Source organism: Lissotriton helveticus, chromosome 7 (genome assembly GCF_964261635.1).
Source record: "Lissotriton helveticus chromosome 7, aLisHel1.1, whole genome shotgun sequence".
NCBI classification, from domain to species: domain Eukaryota; kingdom Metazoa; phylum Chordata; class Amphibia; order Caudata; family Salamandridae; genus Lissotriton; species Lissotriton helveticus.
Window position 1 is genome coordinate 148,538,505 of NC_136068.1, and position 20,853 is coordinate 148,559,357.

Consider the following 20,853-nt stretch of genomic DNA (forward strand, 5'->3'; position numbering starts at 1 on the left):
TTTTAGGAAACCAGCCACATGAGGTATACAATCTGGTTTTAACAATTGTAAATAAAGCAATGCAGGACGAATTTGTACGAAATTCAGCCTTTTTAAAATCAGTTTTAAATAAAAAGCCCTTGGGAATTCCTAGTATTTACATAAAAACATGAAGTGCAGCAAATCCTGTGGAGACAAATTGTCGCAGCCACAGGCTGCCAACACATTCCCTTTATGACACTTCCTAGGGACTGCTAATAACAGGTGAAACAAGTTAAACCTGAACCTGGTTAGTAGAAAACGCTCATAGGCTGGTAGTGGCCAAAGCAAGTAAGGTTCCACAGCGGGCGAGATTTTGAGCATCAGGTGAAGACGCACGTTAGGCTTCAACAGCTCCCTTTCCTCCCTTTCTAGTGTTTTACGCATGATAAAGGATTGTTTGATGTATGCTACGTCTTTGCTAGTGATTCCTTTAGGTTTTAAAAACAAGTAATCGCGCCTCTCCCTACTAAAACTAGTTTTAAGATATTTCATTCAAGGAATTTTGGACATACAATCTAGGCTTAAGGTCTCTTTTAGGAGACTATGAGTAAGACCAAGGTGTTTATTAAGCCAACACTGTAGCCAAAAAGTGAGGGGTCACAGGGACAGGATGTCACTAATAAAAGGATTGCCCGTCTCTTCATGCACAGACATGTTCGGGGTCCCCTGAGGTACACACAAAAGCTGTTTAAGGAATTTATTTTCGACCACCTGGAGACACTCTAAGTTGCAGTATCCCCATAGATCACTCCCATAGCTAGCTATTGAAATGCTCTTTGCGCGATAGATCTTCAGCATAGCCGCTACTGGTCTGTTGTCCGTTCTTGCTGCAAATCCAAAAAGTGCGGCGTTAGCCCTGGTGACTTCTCCTTTTTTTTATATTCAAGAGTGGGGCCCAATTTAACTGATGATCTAGGAGGACACCCAGGTAAGAGAAAGATGTATATGTGGGCAACCTGATACCATCAACCTTAAAGGGATACTGTTTTTTTTATTTTTGCCCCATCTGCATTATATAGGATTTTGAATTGTTTATGGACAGGTCTCGCCTAGCCATAAACCCATGAAATAGTATTACAAAACGAGATGCCAATACTGCCAAATAATTCAACACCCTTATTTCATTTCGTGCATCTGAGTTAAACTAAATGCAAGAGAGACTTTTATCATTGGGTTAATCCATATGAATTTGCATTTTATTAGCAAATATTCTTCTTTTCTGTATTTTTCTCAGAGTATTTTTTTGTTACAAAAATGACTTTTTGAAGCACATTACAAATAAACAATATGTGAACAATAATCATGAAAAAGCTTTGCTTTCATCCTTCATTCATACTGGGGACATATTCAATCGTACTAAACAAACACTCAATTCAATTCAATTCAAGAATCTTTATTCGGTGATTAGAAAACACCATAAAAGCACATATACATATACATAAATTTTAAAAGATCATTAAATATTAATCAAGATCCTTGTACATAATTAATACAATAAAAAATGCCAACATACAGAGCCATAAGGATAAGAAATCTCAAGTCTTTCATTCCTCTCCTCTCGTCATCCTTAATCGGACTGCAACTTTGATAAAATTCATGATACTACACAAAGTTAGTGGGTCCGAGGCCTTTTGCAAATAGACTAGTGCATCCCTGGCATGTTCCAGTTGGGCTTTTTTTAAAATATTTACAAGGAATCTACGCCTAGGCATAGAAAAATAAGGACAGAGCAAGACAAAGTGAAGGGAATCCTGCGGGGACCGATTATCGCAGCCGCAGGGTCCCTTCTGCTCTATTGACGAGGTGAAACCTGTAGGTGTAGCCAACATAAAAGGAAGCAAATTCAATCTAAAACGGCACACTCAAACAATTAACGGTCTAAAAGATCATACCATTTTTTTCAATTTATATACAATACATAATGTGAAACCATAGATTCTCATTAGTGATATAACTCTCTGATTTCAAGAATGATGTATTCAAATATCTTATGGTTTCCACGTGAAAAACGTGATCTGAGAAGGTCTACGCGTTTCAAACTCCTTGGTTCTGGAGTTCTCGTCAGGACCATAGGCTCTCCAAGTGTGAGCTAGATGTGCCTCATCGTTTCATCACTTTCCGCGGAGCGGGACCACTGGTTTGGATATGTCTTACTCCTATGTTTCGGTTATGTGATTTATGCACGCCGTGAAATTGGGTTCTGTTTGTTTTCGGCGGGCGGTTCACAGTGCGCCTTCGGTTCACAGTGTGTTCCGTGTGGGTCCCGTCTCTCCGGAGGACCAAACCAGTGGTACATATACATATACATCATTCTTGAAATCAGAGAGTCTACTGACGGGATGCGGAACTCGTAGCGTCGTCGCTCAAAGGCTCCATCTCCAGTGCCTCCTTCAGGGACGACTCTGTGCCTCCTCCCGTTTCCGGGAGCCGGAGGGTCCCCTGCTCAACTCCGCAAGTTCTACGGGACCCTGCACCTCGTCATTTGGCAGCCTGACTCCACCGGCATGCCTTCGAGCCCGCAGAGCGAGTCAGGGTGCTAGGCCTTCAATGGCTGTAGCTCTTGCCCTGGCACGGGAGGGCCAAAGTGGATCCAGGACTGGATCCGTATAATGCGGGTTGATCTTACTCCACTATCTCCTGCACGGATCCCGACAACGACACCCCCGGCCGTGCCCCTGGCCGATGCCATCCCCATCCTCACCCCCGAGATGGAGCCGGACTGACGTCGATCAACGTAGAATCCGAGGCCAGAGGGTACTTTTGTTCACCTGTTCATCCTTGGTGTTCCCTACTGCCCACAATGTGGTGATGACTGGGAGGGGTCGCTGGACCCTTTAACTGACCAGCTGGAAGAACCAGGCTGGAGAGAGGCCCTTGGTGACGCCAGTTGTCTGGGCACTTTTCCATGCCTTCGCATGGTTTCTCCCTCTACCGTGGTTATGGAGGAGGGAGCTTCCTACGCTATGGTGGTGCGAAGGGCAGCCGAGGTCTTGGGCCTTTAGCTTCCTTCGGTGGTGGTCTGAACTAACCCCCTGACAGAGGTGCTTCGGCCATTGACATCCTCATCTGAACGCCTTCTGCCCTTCAACAAAGCCCTCACTGATGTCCTTCAGAGCACCTGGTCCAAACCCAGCACAGGGGCTCCTATGGAAAGGACGATTGCCCGCCGCCATCGCCCAGCCCTGGGCGACCCAGTATTGCTCACCCAACACTCTTCCCCAAAGAGCTTGGTGGTCCAAGCCTCTTCTTCAAAGTGCACCTTCCCTTCTGCTCCCCCAGATAGGGAATCCAAGAAGCTGGATCACCTTGGGAAGCGCATGTTCTCTTCCTTCAGGTTAGCATTGCAGCCCGTGAATATTGCGTGCCTCTTGGGCTGATACTCCCATACCATCTGGGATATGGTTGTGCAGGTGCTGCTTCAGTGCCCGAAGGAGGCCCGGGCTGTTTTCTACCGGGCAGTGGCGGATGGGAGAGATGCAGCCAAATTCACAATAAGATGTGGACTGGAAACTTCTGACTCACTGGGCAGAATATTTGCCATAGCAGTTGCCCTTAGAGGCTACTCCTGGTTGAGGACATCAGGCTTTTCGGGGGATGTCCAGTCAACTTTGATTGACATGCCCTTTGATGGCCATCTTCTTTGTTGATGACAAAGCAGCGTCGGCGCTGGAGTGCTTTAAAGATTCTTGGGAAACTGCCAGATCTTTGGGCCTCCTTGGGTCTTCCCGACTGCGCCAGTCTTCTTTTCGTCTCTTTTGTACGGAAGGGGCACCCAACCAGGTCTGGCCCAGCCTAGCCACCGGTTCACGCAAGCTGCCCATCCTCTGCATGGCCGCAGACGTGGGACCCAGCAACCTGTCTGGTCTGGGAGCCAGAGGGCGACCCCCGCAGCCACCAAACCTTCCTAGTCTGACGTTTCAGGCCTATCAATAGCCCGTGGGAGGCAGGATTCGCCATCCCCTCCCCCACTGGCAATCCATCACGTCAGACAGGTGGGTTTTGCAGATAGTCTGATGGGGCTTCTTCCTCCCCTTCGAGACTACCCCTCCTTCCTTGCCACCGTCTTTCGATCGCATGTCGGAGGATCATTTGGCGCTTTTAGAGGGTCTCTGTGCCAGAAGTAGGTCCTGGTTGCTATTCCCACAACTTTCTGGTGCCCAAGAAGGACCAAGGCCTGCGATCTATTCTAGATCTCCGGGCCCTCAACCGCTTCCTCTGGCAGGAGAAATTCAAAATACTCACTTTGGCTCAGGCCCTGTCTGCCCTCGATCCTCGAGAATGAATGGTGGCGCTGGACTTGCAGGATGCTTATTTCCATATTTCCGTCATGCCTGTCCACACACACTACCTACGGTTCACAGTAGGCCACAAACGGTTTTAGTTCACCGCACTCCCCTTTGTCCTTACCATTGCCCCTCGGGTGTTCACAAATGTGATGATGGTGGTCGCAACTCATCTGTGCAGTTCAGGTGTTCAGGTCTTCCCCTATCTCGACGACTGACTGTTGAAGGCGGACTAACCCCAGGCTGTAGTCTCCCACCTCCAGACTACAGCGGACCTCCTGCACTCACTGGGGTTCAATATTAATGTGCCAAAGTCACACCTGACTCCATCTCAGATGCTCCCTTTCATTAGAGCTGTTCTGGACACAGTGCAGTTTTGGGCCTATCCTCCTGAGCAGCAGCCTCTATCCTGAATTTTGGTGAGAATAACCCTGTGGCTGCTGGGCCTAATGGCCTCCTGCATTCTGCTGGTGCATCATGCGAGATGGCTTATGCAGGTTCTGCATCTGAAAGAAACAGGTTAGTGTTAGATTTCTTACCTTAGAATATCCCCAGGCGTCAGACTGGGTCCGGAAAGTTTTCGTCAGCAGTACCCCTCCGCGTCAGTAGGCTTCGTCTGTGGCTCCGCGTCCGACGTCGGCGTCGTGATCGCCGGGATGACGTCGTCGGAGTACTTAGACGCTGCCCTTGCACGCTGACGTCAGTTCTTCTTTTTTCCGCACCAGCAAGGGCAGATCTGGGAAGAGCTAGTACCCTAGTCACTTTTTGACAAACTTTTTGGCCTATTTTGGCTATCTTTTTCGAGTCGATTCGACTCCTGGTGCCGGTAGGGATGCCTGGATTCAAACCGTGCGACGCCTGTCACTGCCTGATGTCGGTGACCGACCCCCACCTCCGTTGTCTCTACTGCCTAGGGGCCAACCACGACGACAAGTCTCGCCGCGACTGCCTGGCCTTATCGTCGAAGGCTAGGCGGGAGCAGTCCCGCAAGCTACTCGAGCTCCGGCAGTCGGCTCCGCGCCGCGCGAGGTCCCGGTCGAGGAGGAAGTTGAGGGACCTGTCGCAGAGCCGGAGCCCGCACCGTTCGTCGGGCTCCAAGTACTCGGATACAGGTAAGTCGAGGCACTCTAAAAGAAGTCAAGGAAGCGACATCACTCTTCTGACACCCCTCACCGGTCGCGCAACTCGTCTGAGGGTTAGGGTGGCACCACCCACGCAGCTCCGTCCGAGCCGTAGGCATCACGTCCCGTCCCATATTCTCCGGTCCCTGGACTGCATGCGACGCCGGAGGAGATACGTGATTTCCTCGTGGCCATGAGGACTCACTTCCCTCCATCGAGGCCTGTTGGCGTGCCTTCAGGCCCTGCAGACCGACGAGGGGCTCTAGCGAGCCGGCGGCTTCGGCACCGGCGCCATCGTCGACTTCGGTCCCAATGTCACAGGGCCCCGGGGGATCCAGGCCTGGATCCCGGTCGATGCCAGTTGACCTCACAACTCCTCCGCTGGCGCCGACCCTGATGGTGTCACTCCAGGCGCCGTCCCGAGTTTCAGTCCGAGTCCGGCGTCGGACCGGCGCCGCTCGGCGCCGTCTCCGGCGTCGATGGGTGAACAATTCATCTATGACCCGGCTATGTCATTCCTGCCTGTTTATCAAGACACGGATGAAGGGGAGGACTGAGAGGGGTCTGAGGACCCTCTGGCACAGCAGTGCCAGTTGAGTCAGGATTGGGCAGACGAGCTAGGAGCTGCCAGTGGCCTTGACACTTCGCCTGACACTGGCTTCGTTTCTATTCCCTCCGTGGCTACGGAGGAGGGTGCTACCTATGGTGTGGTGTTGCACAGGGAAGCCAAGGCCTTGTGTCTTGAGCCCCCTGCTGTGGCTCTGAGGACTAATTTCCTCACAGAGGTGCTTCAGCCGCCAGTAAGCTCTTCGGAGCCTCTGCTACCGTTCAATCAGGCCCTCACAGACGTTCTGATGGGCACCTGGTCCAAGCCCTCCACAGTGCCCCCTGTGGATGGGAACATTGCCCGATGCCACCGCCCGGCTGCGGGCGACCCCTGCTTTCTGTCCGTACACCCCACCCCGAGAGCCTGGTGATACAGTTCTCTACGTCCCAGACCGCATTCCCGACTGCCCCTCCAGATTGGAAATCCAAAAGGTTTGACCAGTTTGGGAAGAAACTGATCTCCTTACTTAGTCTGGGGTTGCGGTCTATCAACACCGCTTGCGTGTTGGGCTGTTACACCCAATCCTTGTGGGATACGGTTGCGGACGTGCTGCCCCAGTGTCTGGAGGAGGCCCAGGCACGGCTCACCCACGCTCTTGCTATCAGATGTGGACTCGATACCACGGACTAGCTGGGCAGAGCGTTTTACACAATGGTGGCCATCCGCTGCCACGCCCGGCCGAGGTCCACCAATTTTTCGGGAGATGTAAAGGCCTCTCTCATGGACATGCCCTTTGATGGCCGTCGCCTTTTTGGCAACAAAGCAGACAGTGGGCTTGAGCGTTTCAAGGACTCCAGGGCTACGCCCAAGTCCTTGGGCCAGTCGGGCCAGCGCCAGCAAACTTCTGCTTTTCGCCCCTTTCGTGGCCAAGGAAGGGGCGCCCCCACACGTTCATCCAGCCACAGGCTGCAGAACCAACCTCAAAGCGGTTGCGGACGTGGTAACGGCAGTGGCAGTGCAGGGGGACAGAGACCAGGTCAGTCCACATCCACTCCGGCAGCATCTGCCTCAAAGCCTTCTTAGTCCGAGCTTTCAGGCCCATTTTACGCCTGTGGGGGGCAGGATTCGCCTTCACCTCCTCCACCGGCATACCATCACTTCAAACAGGTGGGTGCTGCAAATCGTCCGAAGAGGCTACTCCCTCCCCTTCAAGGCGACCCCTCCAGCCAAGCCAACGCTGTACCATCGCATGTCGGGGGATCACTTGCAGCTTCTGCAGGAGGAAGTTACGGCCCTCTTGGCCAAGGGGGGCATCGAGCTCGTTCCTGGGCCAGAAGTAGGACGTGGTTGCTACTCCCACTACTTTCTGGTTCTCAAGAAGGGCAAAGGGCGACTGCACCCTATCTTGGACCTCCGGAGCGTCAACGGCTTCCTCCGCATGGAGAAGTTCAAGATGCTGACTTTAGCTCAGGTCCTGGCTGCCCTAGACCCTGGAGACTGGATGGTAGCGTTGGATTTGCAGGACGCATATTTCCACAGCCCGTCCTGCCACCCCACGGGCGCTACCTGCGGTTCACGGTAGGCCACGAGAACTTTCAGTTTACCGTGCTCCCCTTCGGCTTCACCAGTGCCCCTCGAGTGTTCAGGAAAGTGATGGCGGTGGTCGCAGCTCATCTGCGCATATCAGGGGTTCCAGGCTTCCCCTATCTCGACGACTGGTTGTTGAAGGCGGGCTCGCCTCAGACAGTCGTCTCCCACCTCAAGACTACGGCCGATCTCCTGCACTCACTGGGGTTCTCCATCAACGTGCCGAAGTCACACCTGTGCCTCTCTCAGAAGCTCCTCTTCATCGGAGCGGGCTTATCCTCCCAAGCAGCAGGTTCGGGATATTCAGGCTCTGATTCCAATCTTTCAGCCTTTATCCCAAGTTTCTGTCAGGCTGACGCTGCGGCTCCTGGGGCTGATGGCCTCCTGCATCCTGCTGGTACATCACGCCAGGTGGCATTCTGGCTCTGCAGTGGGACCTAAAGTTCCAGTGGGCCCAGCATCAGGGCAACCTGTCGAACCACCTCCTGATATCGGAAGCACTGCAAGACAGTTGCAGTGGTGGCTCACGGGCCGCGATTGGGGCACTGGCAGATCCCTCTCCCTTCCCCAACCGGAGCACACAGTGGTGACGGATGCGTCCCTCCTGGAATGGGGGGCCACATGGGAGAGTCACAGATCAGAGGCTTCTGGTCTCCGGTGGAGTCTCGGCTCCATATCAACCTTCTGGAGCTGCGTGCCATCCGACTTGCACTGAAGGCATTCCTTCACTCTGTCCGGGGAAGTGTAGTGCAGGTGTCCATGGACAACACCACTGCCATGTGGTACTGCAACAAACAGGGCGGGTGGGTTGTTGCCCCTTTGTCAGGAGGCTCTGCGCCTCTGGACATGGCTGGAACACCAAGGCATCACCCTGGTGGTTCAACATCTGGTAGGTTCCCTGGATGCCAGGGCGGACAAACTCAGTCGCCGGTGCATGATGCATCACGAATGGCGTCTGAACTCGGACGTGGTGCAAGGTCTCTTTCTGTAGTGTGGAGAGCCTTGGTTAGATCTATTTGCCACCGAAGAGAACGCGCAATGTCATCAGTACTGCGCGTTGGAATTTCCAAGGCGGCACTCGTTCGGCGATGCCTTTCATCGCGAGTGGAGCTGCGGTCTGTTGTACGCCTTTCCACCTATACCAATTCTGCCCAGAGTGCTGAAGAAGATCCGATGCGACCGGGCCCAAGTCATCCTTGTGGCTCTGGACTGGGCACTAAGATACTGGTATCCCGAGCTACTCAGTATGTCAGTCGATCCCCCGTCTGCCTCTTCAGGAGGACCTTCTGTCGCAGCAGCAGGGAACGGTCCTCCACCCGAACCTGTCCAGTCTCCACCCACATGCATGGAGATTGAGCGGCGACAGTTGAGGCCATTTGACTTGCCTCCTGAAGTCTGTGATGTGATTCTGGCAGCCTGGCGTCCCTCCACTAAAACGGTATATGCCTGCAGGTGGAACAAATTCGTGGCATGGTGCACAGCAAAGGCTGTGGATCCACTTTCTGCCCCTCTTTCACAGGTTCTCCTCTTCCTTCTTTCTCTGCCCTGCAGGGTTCTGCTCTGGGCACTATCAAAGGCTATCTCTCGGCCATTTCAGCCATCTTAAGGCTTCCTGATCAGCCTTCTCTTTTCAAGTCCCCTGTTGTAAATAGGTTCTTGAAATCCATCACACACATGTTCTCTCCTGTTCCTTTCGTGATGCCTCAGTGGGACTTGAACTTGGTACTTACTTATCTGATGTGCGCTCCCTTTGAGCCACTTCATAATTGTCCTCTTCGTCTTCTGACACCTAAAACTGCTTTCCTGGTTGCCATCACCTCTGCCAGAACAGTGAGTGAGCTCCACGCTCTGCCTACTAAACCTCCTTTCCTCTCTGTCCATCCGGACAAGTTGTTCTGAGGACTTCTTTCCTGCCCAAGGTGGTTACGGCCTTTCACATCGGGCAGTCCATCACCTTGCCCACCTTCTTTCCGCCTCCGCATCCCTCGAAAGAGGAAGAGAGGCTCTACCGTCTGGACCCAAAACGTGCGCTCTCCTTTTATCTAGACCGCACACGCCAGTTCCGGGTGGACGACCAGCTCTTTGTTGGTTACGTGGGCGCTAAGAAGGGACGAGCGGTGCACAAGCGGACCATCTCACATTGGGTATTTTTGTGCATCAAGGTCTGTTATTCCTTGGCGAAAAAGGAGCCTCCTGTGGGGTTGCGCGCCCATTTTACTCGTGCCACGGAGGCTAGTACTGCCCTGGGTCAGGGAGTCCCCTTGCAGGACATCTGTCAGGCAGCTACGTGGGCCTCGCTGCATACGTTTGCTAAGCACTACTGCCTGGACAGCCAAGTCCGGAGAGATGGCTTTTTCGTCCGTTCCGTTCTCCAGGACTTCCTGGTGTGATGTTGGTTCGCAGACCCACCACCGGGGTTGGTATTGCTGGGGTATCTATTCTAAGGTAAGGAATCTAACACTAACCTGTTTCTTTCAGATGCACAAGTTACTTACCTTCGGTAACGATATATATGTAAGAAACAGTAGTTAGTGATAGATTCCTTACAGCCCCACCCATCCTCCCCGTTCTGCGATCAGATATCTAGGGTTAAGGTATCTCCCTTTGAGGGCCCTAGTTTCATGGCACCAGTGTCGGTTTCTTGCATGGCTCTGCGTTCCTGGCGCTGAAAGCTATGTACAGAACGGACGTCAGCGCGCGAGGGCGGCATCTAAGTACTCCGATGACGTCATCCCGGCGATCACGACGACGGACGCGGAGCCGCAGATGACGCCTACCGACACGCAGGGGTACTGCTGACTGAACCTTTCCGGATCCAGTCTGACGGCTGGGGATATTCAAAGGTAAGGAACATAACTCTAACTACTGTTTCTTACAGATATATCGTTACTGAAAGTAAGTAACTTGTGCAGCGGGACCTGAAATCCCAGTGGGCGCAGCATCAGGGGAATCTTTCTGACTAAGTCCAGATCTCGGAGGGCACTGCGCAACAACTGCAGTGGTGGCTAACAAACCAAGCTTAGGTTAGAGGTAGGTCCCTCTCCATTCCCCAACCAGATCTAAAGGTGGAGACAGATGCGTAATTCCTGGGATGGGGCAGCCATCTGGGAGAGACAGGGGTCAGAGGTGTCTGGTCTCCGGTGGAGTCCAAGCTCCATATGAACCTGTTGGAGCTCTGGACGAACCTGCAACAAACAGGGTGAGGTGGGGTCAAGGACCCTATGTTAAGAGGCTCTTCGCCTCTGGACAGAGCCGGACATCAGGGCACAACCCTGGTGGTTCAAAACCTGGCAGGTTCTCTGAATGCCAGGGCGGACAAAGTCAGCTATCAGTGCTTGGTAAATCACGAATGGCGTCTTCAGTCGAAGGTGGTGCAAGGTCTCGTTCAGTGGTGGGGAGAGCCTTGGTTAGATCTGTTTGCCACCGAAGAGAACACGCAATGTCAGCAGTTCTGCGCGTTGGAGTTTCCAAGGCGGCTCTCACTCAGCTACGCTTTTCATCGCGAGTGGAGTTGCGGCCTCCTGTACGCCTTTCCACCTGTACCACTTCTGCTCTGAATGCTGAAGAAGATGAAGAGCGACCGGGCCCAAGTTATTTTTGTGGCCCTGGAATGGGCATGAAGAGTCTGGTACCCCGAGCTCCTGATCATGGCCATTAATCCTCTGATCAGAATGCCCATTCAGGAGGATCTTCTGTCACCAGTAGCAGGGGACGGTTCTTCACCCGAACCTGTCCAGCCTCCACCTCCTTGCGTGGAGATTGAGCGGCAACAGTTGACAGCTTTTGACCTTCCACCAGAAGTCTGCAATGTCATCTTGACAGCCAGGCGTCCCTCCACTAAAACGGTATACGCCTGTAGATGGAACAAGTTTGTGACATGGTGCACAGCAAGGGCTGTGGATTCTCTTTCAGAGGTTCTTTCGTATATATTTTCTTTAGCCCAGCAGGGCACTGCTATGGGCACTCTTAAAGGCTACCTTGCAGCTATTTCTGCTTTTTGTTGGCTACCAGGTTAGCCTTCTTTCTTCAAGTTCCTTATTGTAAATAGATTTTTTGAGGGCATTACTCATCTCTTTCCTCCATCTCCTTTCATACTGCCCCAGTGGGACTTCAATCTCATTTTAGCTTATCTTATGTGTGCTTCCTTCAAGCCCCTTCACAACTGTCCTCTCAGGCTCCTCACTCTAATAACTGCCTTTCTTGTTGCCATCACCTCTGCTCGCAGAGTGAGTGAGCTTCAAGCTCCATCTTCTAAGCCCCCTTTCTTCTCTGTGCATCTGTACAAAGTGGTGCTTAAGACGAGGCCCTCATTCCTCTCTAAAGTGGTTACACTATTTCACATAGGACAAAACGATCACTTTGCCACCTTTTTCTCACCTCCACACCCTTCCAAGGAGGAGAGACTTCTACCTTGACCGCACAAAAGATTTCCGGGTGGATGCTCAACTTTTCGTTGGCTATGTAGGTGCCAAGAAAGGCTGAGCTGTTCAAAAGCATACAATCTCTCGATAAGTTGTGCTTTGTATTAAAATCTGTTACACTTTAGCAAAAAAAGGAACCTCCAGTGAGGCTACGTGGTCATTCCACTAGCGCTACGGCAGCAACCACTGCATTTGCACGTGGAGTCCCACTTCTTGACATTGTCAGGCAGCCACGTGGTCATCTTTTCACACCTTCACCAGACATTACTGTCTGGACAGCCAAGTCCAGAGGGATGGCTACTTTAGCCATTTGATCCGCTAGGACTTTGTGGTGTGAACTTAGTTCGCAGACTCTCCTCCGGGGTTGGTATTGAAGGAGTATCTATTCTAAAGTAAGGAATCTATAACTAGCTGTTTCTTTCAGATGAAAAAGTTACTTACCTTCGGTAACGATGTATGAACTGACTTCTAGGGATAGGGACTCCCTTACAGGGAGCTAGTTGTAGCGCACCAGTGCTCAGTGTCTTTCATGGCCCTGCGCTTCTGGCGTGGAAAGTCGTGCCAGAACTGACGTCATTGTGCAGGGGCGGCATCTGAGTAGGCACAGCGACGTCTTCCAGGTGGCCATGACACCAATGATGGTGGCAGAGTGAACACACGCCACCCACTGATGCACAGGGGTACTGCTAAGGAAAAATTCTCCAGATCCAGTCTGACACCTGGGGGTAATTCTAAGGTAGGGAATCTATAACTAACATATGTCTCTTACAGATACATCGTTACCAAAGGTAAGTAACTTGTTCGTTAGGACAAACTTTGTAAAAATGAAAATATTTAATTAATAATTGAGATAATTATCTCATGAACTTTTAAAATTAAAATAAAAAAAATAAGAAAACAAAGGTTTTAGACAACAGCAACGTGTGGCTCTGTTGCCAATACCTTGCCTCCTAAACATACTCCAAAGGGCAACCATCTCAGGAAGGAGCATCTATTGAGCACAGAGCAGGCATCTCTAGGATTTTACTTCAGAGGGGTGGGTTTAGGTTTGGAAGGGGTCAAGGACAGATAAGAGAAAAAAATCCAAGGGAGGAATAAGGGGAGGAGTGGTGTTAGAAGATTGGGTTTTGGAGATTAAGATAGCTGGAATGGGTGATGTGTATGTGTCTATATGTGTTTCTGGTGTTTGTTGTGTATGTTTGGATGTATTCTTTGTGGCTGGTGTTTGATATTCTGGTGAGTGTGTGCATTTGCTTTTGGCTGGTGTTTTGTGTGTAGGTGTGCTTTTGTGTGAGTTTGTTGCTTTTGATGAGTGTGTTGTGGTTGGTGGGGTGGTGGTGGTGGTTATGGTGCTTTTGTGTGTGTTGGTGGCTGTGGGTGTGGTGGTAGTTTTGGTGCATGTGGGTGTGGTAGTGGTTGTGGTGTGGTGGTTGTTGGGGTAGTTGAAGGTGTGGTGGTGGTTGTGGGTGTAGTGGTGGTTGTGGTGCTTTTGGGTGTGTTAGTGGCATAGTGTCCAGCTGCTTCTCCGCCTTCTTGGCCATTGTCTCCTTCGCCTCTTCTTGAAGATGCTGTAAAGACATATTCAATAGGATTGTTGTATCTGTGAAAAGAACGTCTGCACTGTCTGGACCCAAAAAGAACATTATGGCTCTGGTGATGTCATGATTATGCTCTTCCACCGGGTTAGCACTACCTGTCAGTGTACCACAGCTATGGAAAAGTTTATGGACCCAGTCCAGTGCCTAGTATATTCTAAAGGTGAAGAATCTGCAGGTAGCTAGAATATCCTCTAGGAAGAACGTTACGGATAATAGTCAACTTTTTCTTTAAGTGAATGTGCATTCACATCCATAAAATGGTGCAAAAGTTGTGATCTAATGAATAACACTGTTTTAATAGGGAGGTCGAACCATAGCTATTGAAGCGTTTTAGGCCTTGACTCTTTTGAGAAAGCCCATTTTTAACAAAAACGTTTATGTACATTACAAACTTTATACGTACATACCAGTAATTAAATAGTTCACAATTGAACATAAATACCTTTATTTTCATGTTATAAACATATATACCATATTAGAAATGCTTAAGCAAACAGAGACTTTGCTTATTAGGTCATGTCCAATTATTTGTATTTTTTTTTTAGTATCGGAGAGCATATCCACTGTATCGGGGCATGAAATCTCTGTTATAGACTGCGACTCGTGGGAAGCAGGCAGTTCAGATGTAGGCACAATGTGTCAGAAAATCAGCAAAGAGTTTACAAGGAAGATGCAGGTAATCAGCTTCCTTGGAGAAATGGTCTCATACATGCAGAGTTTCTTCTGTTTTGTTATTATAGTTAATATATTGATGTTCAACAACTTTTACTTTCTGTGCCACATTTCATGGTATATGGCTCTTTTTTAATGCACAGTAAAGTATTTTGTGATTCTTTAATTGGAATAAAGCCTAACAGAAGTCGTGAAAGAGAGGATGTATTGACATAAGTATCGAAAGTAAAAGGGATACATTTTCCAAGGAGTTTCATGAGCGATGTGTAGGATTTTCACATAACTATTATGCTTGGTGATTTACTGTTGCGCCTTTGTTATATGTTTATATCCATTTATATATACAGTCGATTCTCTGAGGTTAACATACGGAAAAATATCAAAAATACAAAGTCAGGAGATAGATTCAACCGTTCTTACAGTACATGCCTACTGCCTCTCCCGTCGATGCTTTCATTTTAGATAAGACCCCAACAAAACTGCAATTGACAAAGTTAATATCTCTGACTTTTCGTTAGAGAAAGTGTTTGGTATACATTGGTGGACTATGTGTATGTTATATTGCCCTTAACTGGATTCGACTAAAATGTCATTATGAAGTAACTTCTAGGCAACAAAAAAAAAACACAAGCATTGGCATAGCCAATAGGTCTCGCTTTTGGGACCTTATAAGTATTTAGTAATGCAGCACAATATCCTTGGTACAACAACATCAATTGTTTCCTGGCTAACCACTTATAAGGTCCCAAAGGCGAGACCTATTGGCTATGCCAATGCTTGTTCTTTCTTACTTGTTATGGAAACAAGGATTTGCCGGGTAAGAATTTTCTGTCTCACTTGTAATCAGAGCCATAGACATACGTTATATATATATATGCACCAGCAATTCCAACCACTTCCGTTTGGACGTCGAAGCAGGAACTCAAACCGACCACAGCAAAATCAGGCAAGGTAAAGTTTTATTGTTGTTCCTTCACAGCCAGCAAGACGCGTTTCGGGCTTCAAGAGCCCTTGATCACATTCATATATATATATATATATATATATAAATATATGAAAATAGCATGTTAACCTACCATAACATTGCCAGCCCACTTTTGTAGGCTTTATCCCAGATTTAGTTTGATGTACAACTACTTCCAATTTGTAAAGAAGCGACAAAAGAGATGAACGATGCTTAACAGAGTCAGTAACTTATCTATTTTTGAAAACCAAAGCATACGTTTGTTTGTTGTAAAATTAGATGCTATTGTCCGTGCGCTTATTACTAAAAAATCACAAGTTTATAATCAGTTAATATGGAATGAAACCCAATTATTCGACTAAGGTTTTACAGGATACAGAAGGGCTTTGAAGTCTCCCCTCTACTGTAGGTGACTGCAGTTAAGACAAGAACTGCATTCACCTTTTAATAAGCACGAACCAAGTGTAATCGATGGGAGTGTAAAGGTCTTTGCCCAGGAGCATGGCAGCCATATCAGTCTCATTCTTAAGATTAGTAAGCAGTCTAGATCCTTGTTCACTGGCCCAGTGGCTTCAAGCTTCTTGTGCGCAGACTTGTCAGTGCTGTTCCCCTCTAGGCGCATGCGCCGACTCCCTGTTTGTGTCCTGTCAATCCACATGTGGTCTCTCTGGCCTTTGGCGCCTTGCCTGTGTTAACGAGACAGTGCACGACCTGCTGGAGCTCAAAGACACTACGGCGCCGCCATGTCCTAAAAATATGTTGTGACCGCGCAGAAATCGACCTCCGTGAACTGCTGTGCGACGGGTAATGAGGGGAATATTTTGGGCGCACGGAAGGGAGAAACATAAAAGGAACTGTGTGTGAGAGTAATATGTATGGCGAAGTGTGTATGTCTTGTGTGACAGCCCAAAGAATCAGAATAAGGGGGACTGTTGTCTGCAGTGAGGTGATAATGCTCGCCAGGAGCATGGAGTGGCAGAGCTGTGTTTGGGTTACAATGCATTACTGAGTAACTCACAGAGTCTGTTGAGGCACTATGTTTGCTGTTAGAGTCATAGTTTCAATGTCACTATCATTTATGATATGAAGGCAGTAATGACAATGATACCTACAGGTCAGTGTCACAGTAGGATACTGTTGAACGAAGGTATGAGGTGCAGAGTTTTGGGGTGGCACTGTCAGTGGGAGAGTTTGAGTGGCTGAGCATCTGATGTTACTGTATGCAGGCACGGAGAGAGCAGTCTTAAATCTCACTATGTGCAAAAAAGTGTGAAAGAGAGAACAGGAATAGCCTTTACATTTGCAGTGCAGTGCGAGTAGCAAATACAGCGATACTACTTTCTTCTCCGCGGAGGGAAGCTAAAGCTTCTGTGATGGTACTGATATTTCACAATGTGAATAGTAGACATGGAATGTACCCTGGGCTGCATATTGGCGTAAAAGGGTCGGATTCACTAAAATTAGGCATCCATTTCAGCAGTTCAGTAATGTATTAAAAAAACACTTAACTTCAACAGTGAATAGTTCTGTGACAGTATCATAAAAATCTGTCTTGAAAAAAACACACTCTGTGTATTTGTTGGAGACTTATTTTTTAGCGTCTCGTTTAACAATCCTGTGGCAGCATCATGTGGTGAATGCGGCGCTTATTGTGGCTGCAGGAAGGATAAAGCGGCTGGGGTGGGAGGGGGTCAAAATGTCGTCGAAGATGACCAGCTGGATGAGAGAGAGAGGGAGTTTCCTAGTCAAATGTGCTTCTTTTGATAATCTAGGAAGAACAGGCCAAGTCTAGCAGGCATACGGGGATTCTAAAGGGTCCCATTCTGCACCCCAACACTCCCAAAACACGGGACGAGAGCCTAACTACCCTGGCAGCAGTGTCTTTTCACAAAACTACCGCATTAAGCCCCACATTTTGATTCTATACCGAGTAATTAATCACTGGAAGCCATGAAGCAGTTGGCAGGGCCCAAAGCTGCAAAATGTTTAAGACATAAAACATTACCAAGTAATTAGAATGCGCTCCAGCGTCCACACGCTTTCTGTGTGCCACGAGCGATGCGCTGAGCGCATGAGGAGAGAGGCGGTCTAGACACGGACAGGGCGGAGCGAGTGGGCGCGTGACTGCAAAAGTGAAAGCAGCTGCAGCGTCCACACTCTTAATGACCCGTGAAAGACAGATGGTGGCTGCGCGCGTGCACGCTCGCGGGAACGCAACGCTAGGCCAGCCAAAGCGTGGGGTAGCACTTTTAAAACCCACCTACTAAAAGTCTGACAGTGCAGCGCATGCGCTGGCTCAGCGAGACCTAAAAAACAACAAAAAAGAAGATAGAAGAAGGGCTGCGGAAAAGACTGCTTTAGGAATCAGTATCTTCAAAGAACGTGTCATTAAAACAGTAAGAAGATGAAGTTTGCATTCCAATTAGTGAACCTAAAAGGCTTATATCCAAATATTGTATGGTCATTACTTGTGACAAATTACTCTAAGGAAATGCCTCTTTTTGTATGGTCACCACAATGTTTTTGGACTGATTCTGCTGGTTTTTCGACACTGAGAGTGCATTGAGGCCTGCTAAACAGACCTTAGTGCCTGTGCCCTTACCCGTAAACAGGTATGTCGAATTGGCTCATACCAAATTTACTGAGTTAACTTGCCTGTAAGTCTATAGTAATGGTAACCAGAGTGCCCAGAGCATTTACGTTAGAGGGTCACCAGAAGGATTGCAGTACTTGTTGTGACAGCCAGGGTGTGGTTCGAGTAAAAGGAGCCTCGTAGCCTGCCATTTGCAGGCTTGAAAGGAGTTTGAAGGGGGGGGGGGACTAAAATGGCCGCTTGAGCCCGGCTCTCCGCCACGTCGATTAACTATCCTTCACTGAGTCGGCAGTAGTCCCGTGATTTATCCCCCGAGAATTAAGGATTGGCTGGAGGAAGGTGAGCGGGCAGCTACGGAGCCGCTTCAAGCTGAAATCTGTTGCCTACAACCGCCGAAACAGCGAGGTGCGGCGAGGCGGCTTGAGGGCCGAGAAACACCGGGGTAAAGTGCCTGCAGTGGCAGAAGACATAGGCTGACGTGCGGCAGACGCTGGTTTCCTGCGGCGCGCTCTGGTGCAGACGATTGCGCTGCGAACCCGGGTGCAGAGACACGTCAGTGCGCTGGTGGGGGTAAGAGGTGGAATCGTGATCGGCAGCCACTCAGAGCCCCTAAAGCACTGCCGGGACTGACGGCACGATATGCTGGCTGGGCCCCGAAGAGGGACAGGGCGAAAGTGTAACCCTCCCCCCACCGACCACACAGGCGAGTGCAGTGAAGCTGAGTGACGCTCTGGGAGCTCTGGGGGTGATATTTCACTGCTCAGAGTAGCAGCTTGGAGAGCACGGGAGAGGACGCTGCAGGCAGGGGGACTCGGGCCCGCTCACAGGGGCCAGCCAAGCGGTAGTGCAGTGCCAGTACGCCTGGTCCTGCCCACGCCCAGGAATCCGGCAGCAGGTACCTGGGAGGTGGAGGCAGAGCCTGGAGGTGGCGCGCAGAGCCTATACTGGAAGAATAGCGTGCTGGAGTCCTATTAGGCAGCAATTGGGCCTTGCAGGTATGTGTCCCCCCATAGACACGCTGGGATGCTCGACTGGGAAGTAAAACTAATCTGGAGGTGGGGTACGTAGCTGAGATTGAGGTGACTACTCCTGTGCCCGGGAGTAGCAGACACTCATGGACACGCCCGCATAGCACCCCTACCAGCATAGCACTGAAAGTTACAGAACTGTGGGTGGTTGGAGACACATAGATTGGCCAGGTCTGGTCACGCAGTGCACCCGCTGGAGGGTGGGACTGACCGCTGGGATAGGCGCCCGTCAGGGTACGTCAGCTGGGAATCGCAGTGGCGTGGGTTACACACGCTTTCAGGCACAACCTACTAGCGCTCAGTAATAAGAACTTACAGTGACAGCGTTTCCCCAGGCGTGGGGAGCCGCGCCACTGCAGAAACGCTCAAAATCCCACAATGGTGTCTCAGGCGAGGACACAAGACTGCAACCCCCGACAAGTGACGACCCGGACTCGAACATACAAAACATGCTCCGATCCATGGAGAAATCCCTGCAAAGTGGCATTGCAGCGCTGGGCAAAAAAATTAATGCCCTCCCATATAGAATGGATAGAATGGCGGAGCGTCTTCATAAACATGCGGAAAGACTGGACATGTCTGAAAGTCGCCTCACGGAGGTGGAAGAAGCGCACACCACCCTAGACGCTGATCACAAACAGCTTGGGAAGTTGATGCGTGTCCTGCAAGACAAGACAGAAGACCTGGAAGCGCGTTCGCGAAGATGCAACTTGCGAATTACAGGCTTGCCGGAATCCACCGCCACGGGAAATATGGAGCAATTTGTGAAGCAGTTGGTGGCTTTGCTGGGAGAGGGAGTCTTTTCTGCAATGTTTATAGTCGAGAGGGCGCACCACTCTCTGGGACCCAAGCCGCCAGTGGGCGCCCCACCAAGGCCAATAATTGCGAAACTGCTGAACTACCGCGACAGGGATGTGGCGCTTCATATAGCCGGAGAGAAAAGATCTTGAGGTACTAGGGATCCGAGCCGTCGCTGTATCCAGACTTCACTGCCCGTGTCCAGGAGACGCGTGGACACTATGTTCCTCTGAAGAAGCAGCTCCGAGACCTGGAAGTTGACTACGCCATGCTGTATATTGCGAAACTCAGAGTGAATAGACAAGGATGCTCGCATATCTTCACGGACCCCAAGTCATTACAGCAGGCCATCAAACACTGGGCGGTGGAACACCATAGCAGCCCGGAGAGCAGGGTCTTGGATGAGGTGACTGCGGACCACTGGATGAACAAGACTGAGACCAATTGCCTGTGGATACAAGATGAGTAGGATGGAAAGGGTGGTGAGGCAGGAGCGGGAGGGCAGGGGCACAGGGTGTTGGTTGGCTGCCCTTGAGTGGGCGAGGATTGCATAGACTCCTTGGTGGGAGCTACGGGTCTCCGAGTTTGTGAAGCGAGATACATTGTTGACTGGACTATACTGGAGACCCTATGGGACTGCAAGATGTGCAGGGACTTGGGGTTGAATGAGGCAGCATGATTTCTTGCATTATGATACGGGGGAGGGTACTTCCAAGTGGGAATAGAGTCTAGAGTAATTTTCAAGTGGGAGTTGTTTGGCGAGACATACTGCAACCTATGGCAGTCGATGTGTGTGTGGAAGGGCTGGGCTGAGACATCTCTGTTTGGCGATATAGCATGACCATGGAGCTAGCTCCGCTTCAGAGTGCCTGGCATAAAGGTTGCATCTTGAGGAGGGATTGGGAGGGGGGCTTGGGGTGTTGTTTGGATTCATGCACGACCAAGTTGGGGGTGGTCTGCTGTGGGAGGGGGCCAGGAGGGCAGGGAGTAAAGTTTTTGGTTTACAAATCGGTTACTGGAGATGTCAGTTATTTTGGCACCATGCGACACACTTTACTCAAGCACACAGAGGGCGGCACACTACTCAGGTACATTTCAGGATAATGACGACGGATAGCGGGAGTGGAGAACCGAAGCCGGTAGACTACCTGAGTGCCATGACTTGGAACGTTAGGGGACTTAATGATTTCCGAAAGGTTAGTAAGGTGCTCAGCTTCCTG

The 20,853-nt window shown here is 50.1% G+C and overlaps 1 protein-coding gene across 4 annotated transcripts in view; it reads left to right on the forward strand.

Moving 5' to 3' along the window:
• SYCP2 (synaptonemal complex protein 2) overlaps nt 1-20,853 on the forward strand; it is a 2,783,385-nt gene that overhangs the window by 2,521,966 nt on the left and 240,566 nt on the right. For all 4 annotated transcript variants that reach the window (XM_078651823.1, XM_078651822.1, XM_078651824.1 and 1 more), the window contains one exon: nt 14,124-14,254. In XM_078651823.1, the coding sequence (XP_078507949.1) occupies nt 14,124-14,254 (131 nt within the window). The remainder of the gene's footprint in view (nt 1-14,123; nt 14,255-20,853) is intronic.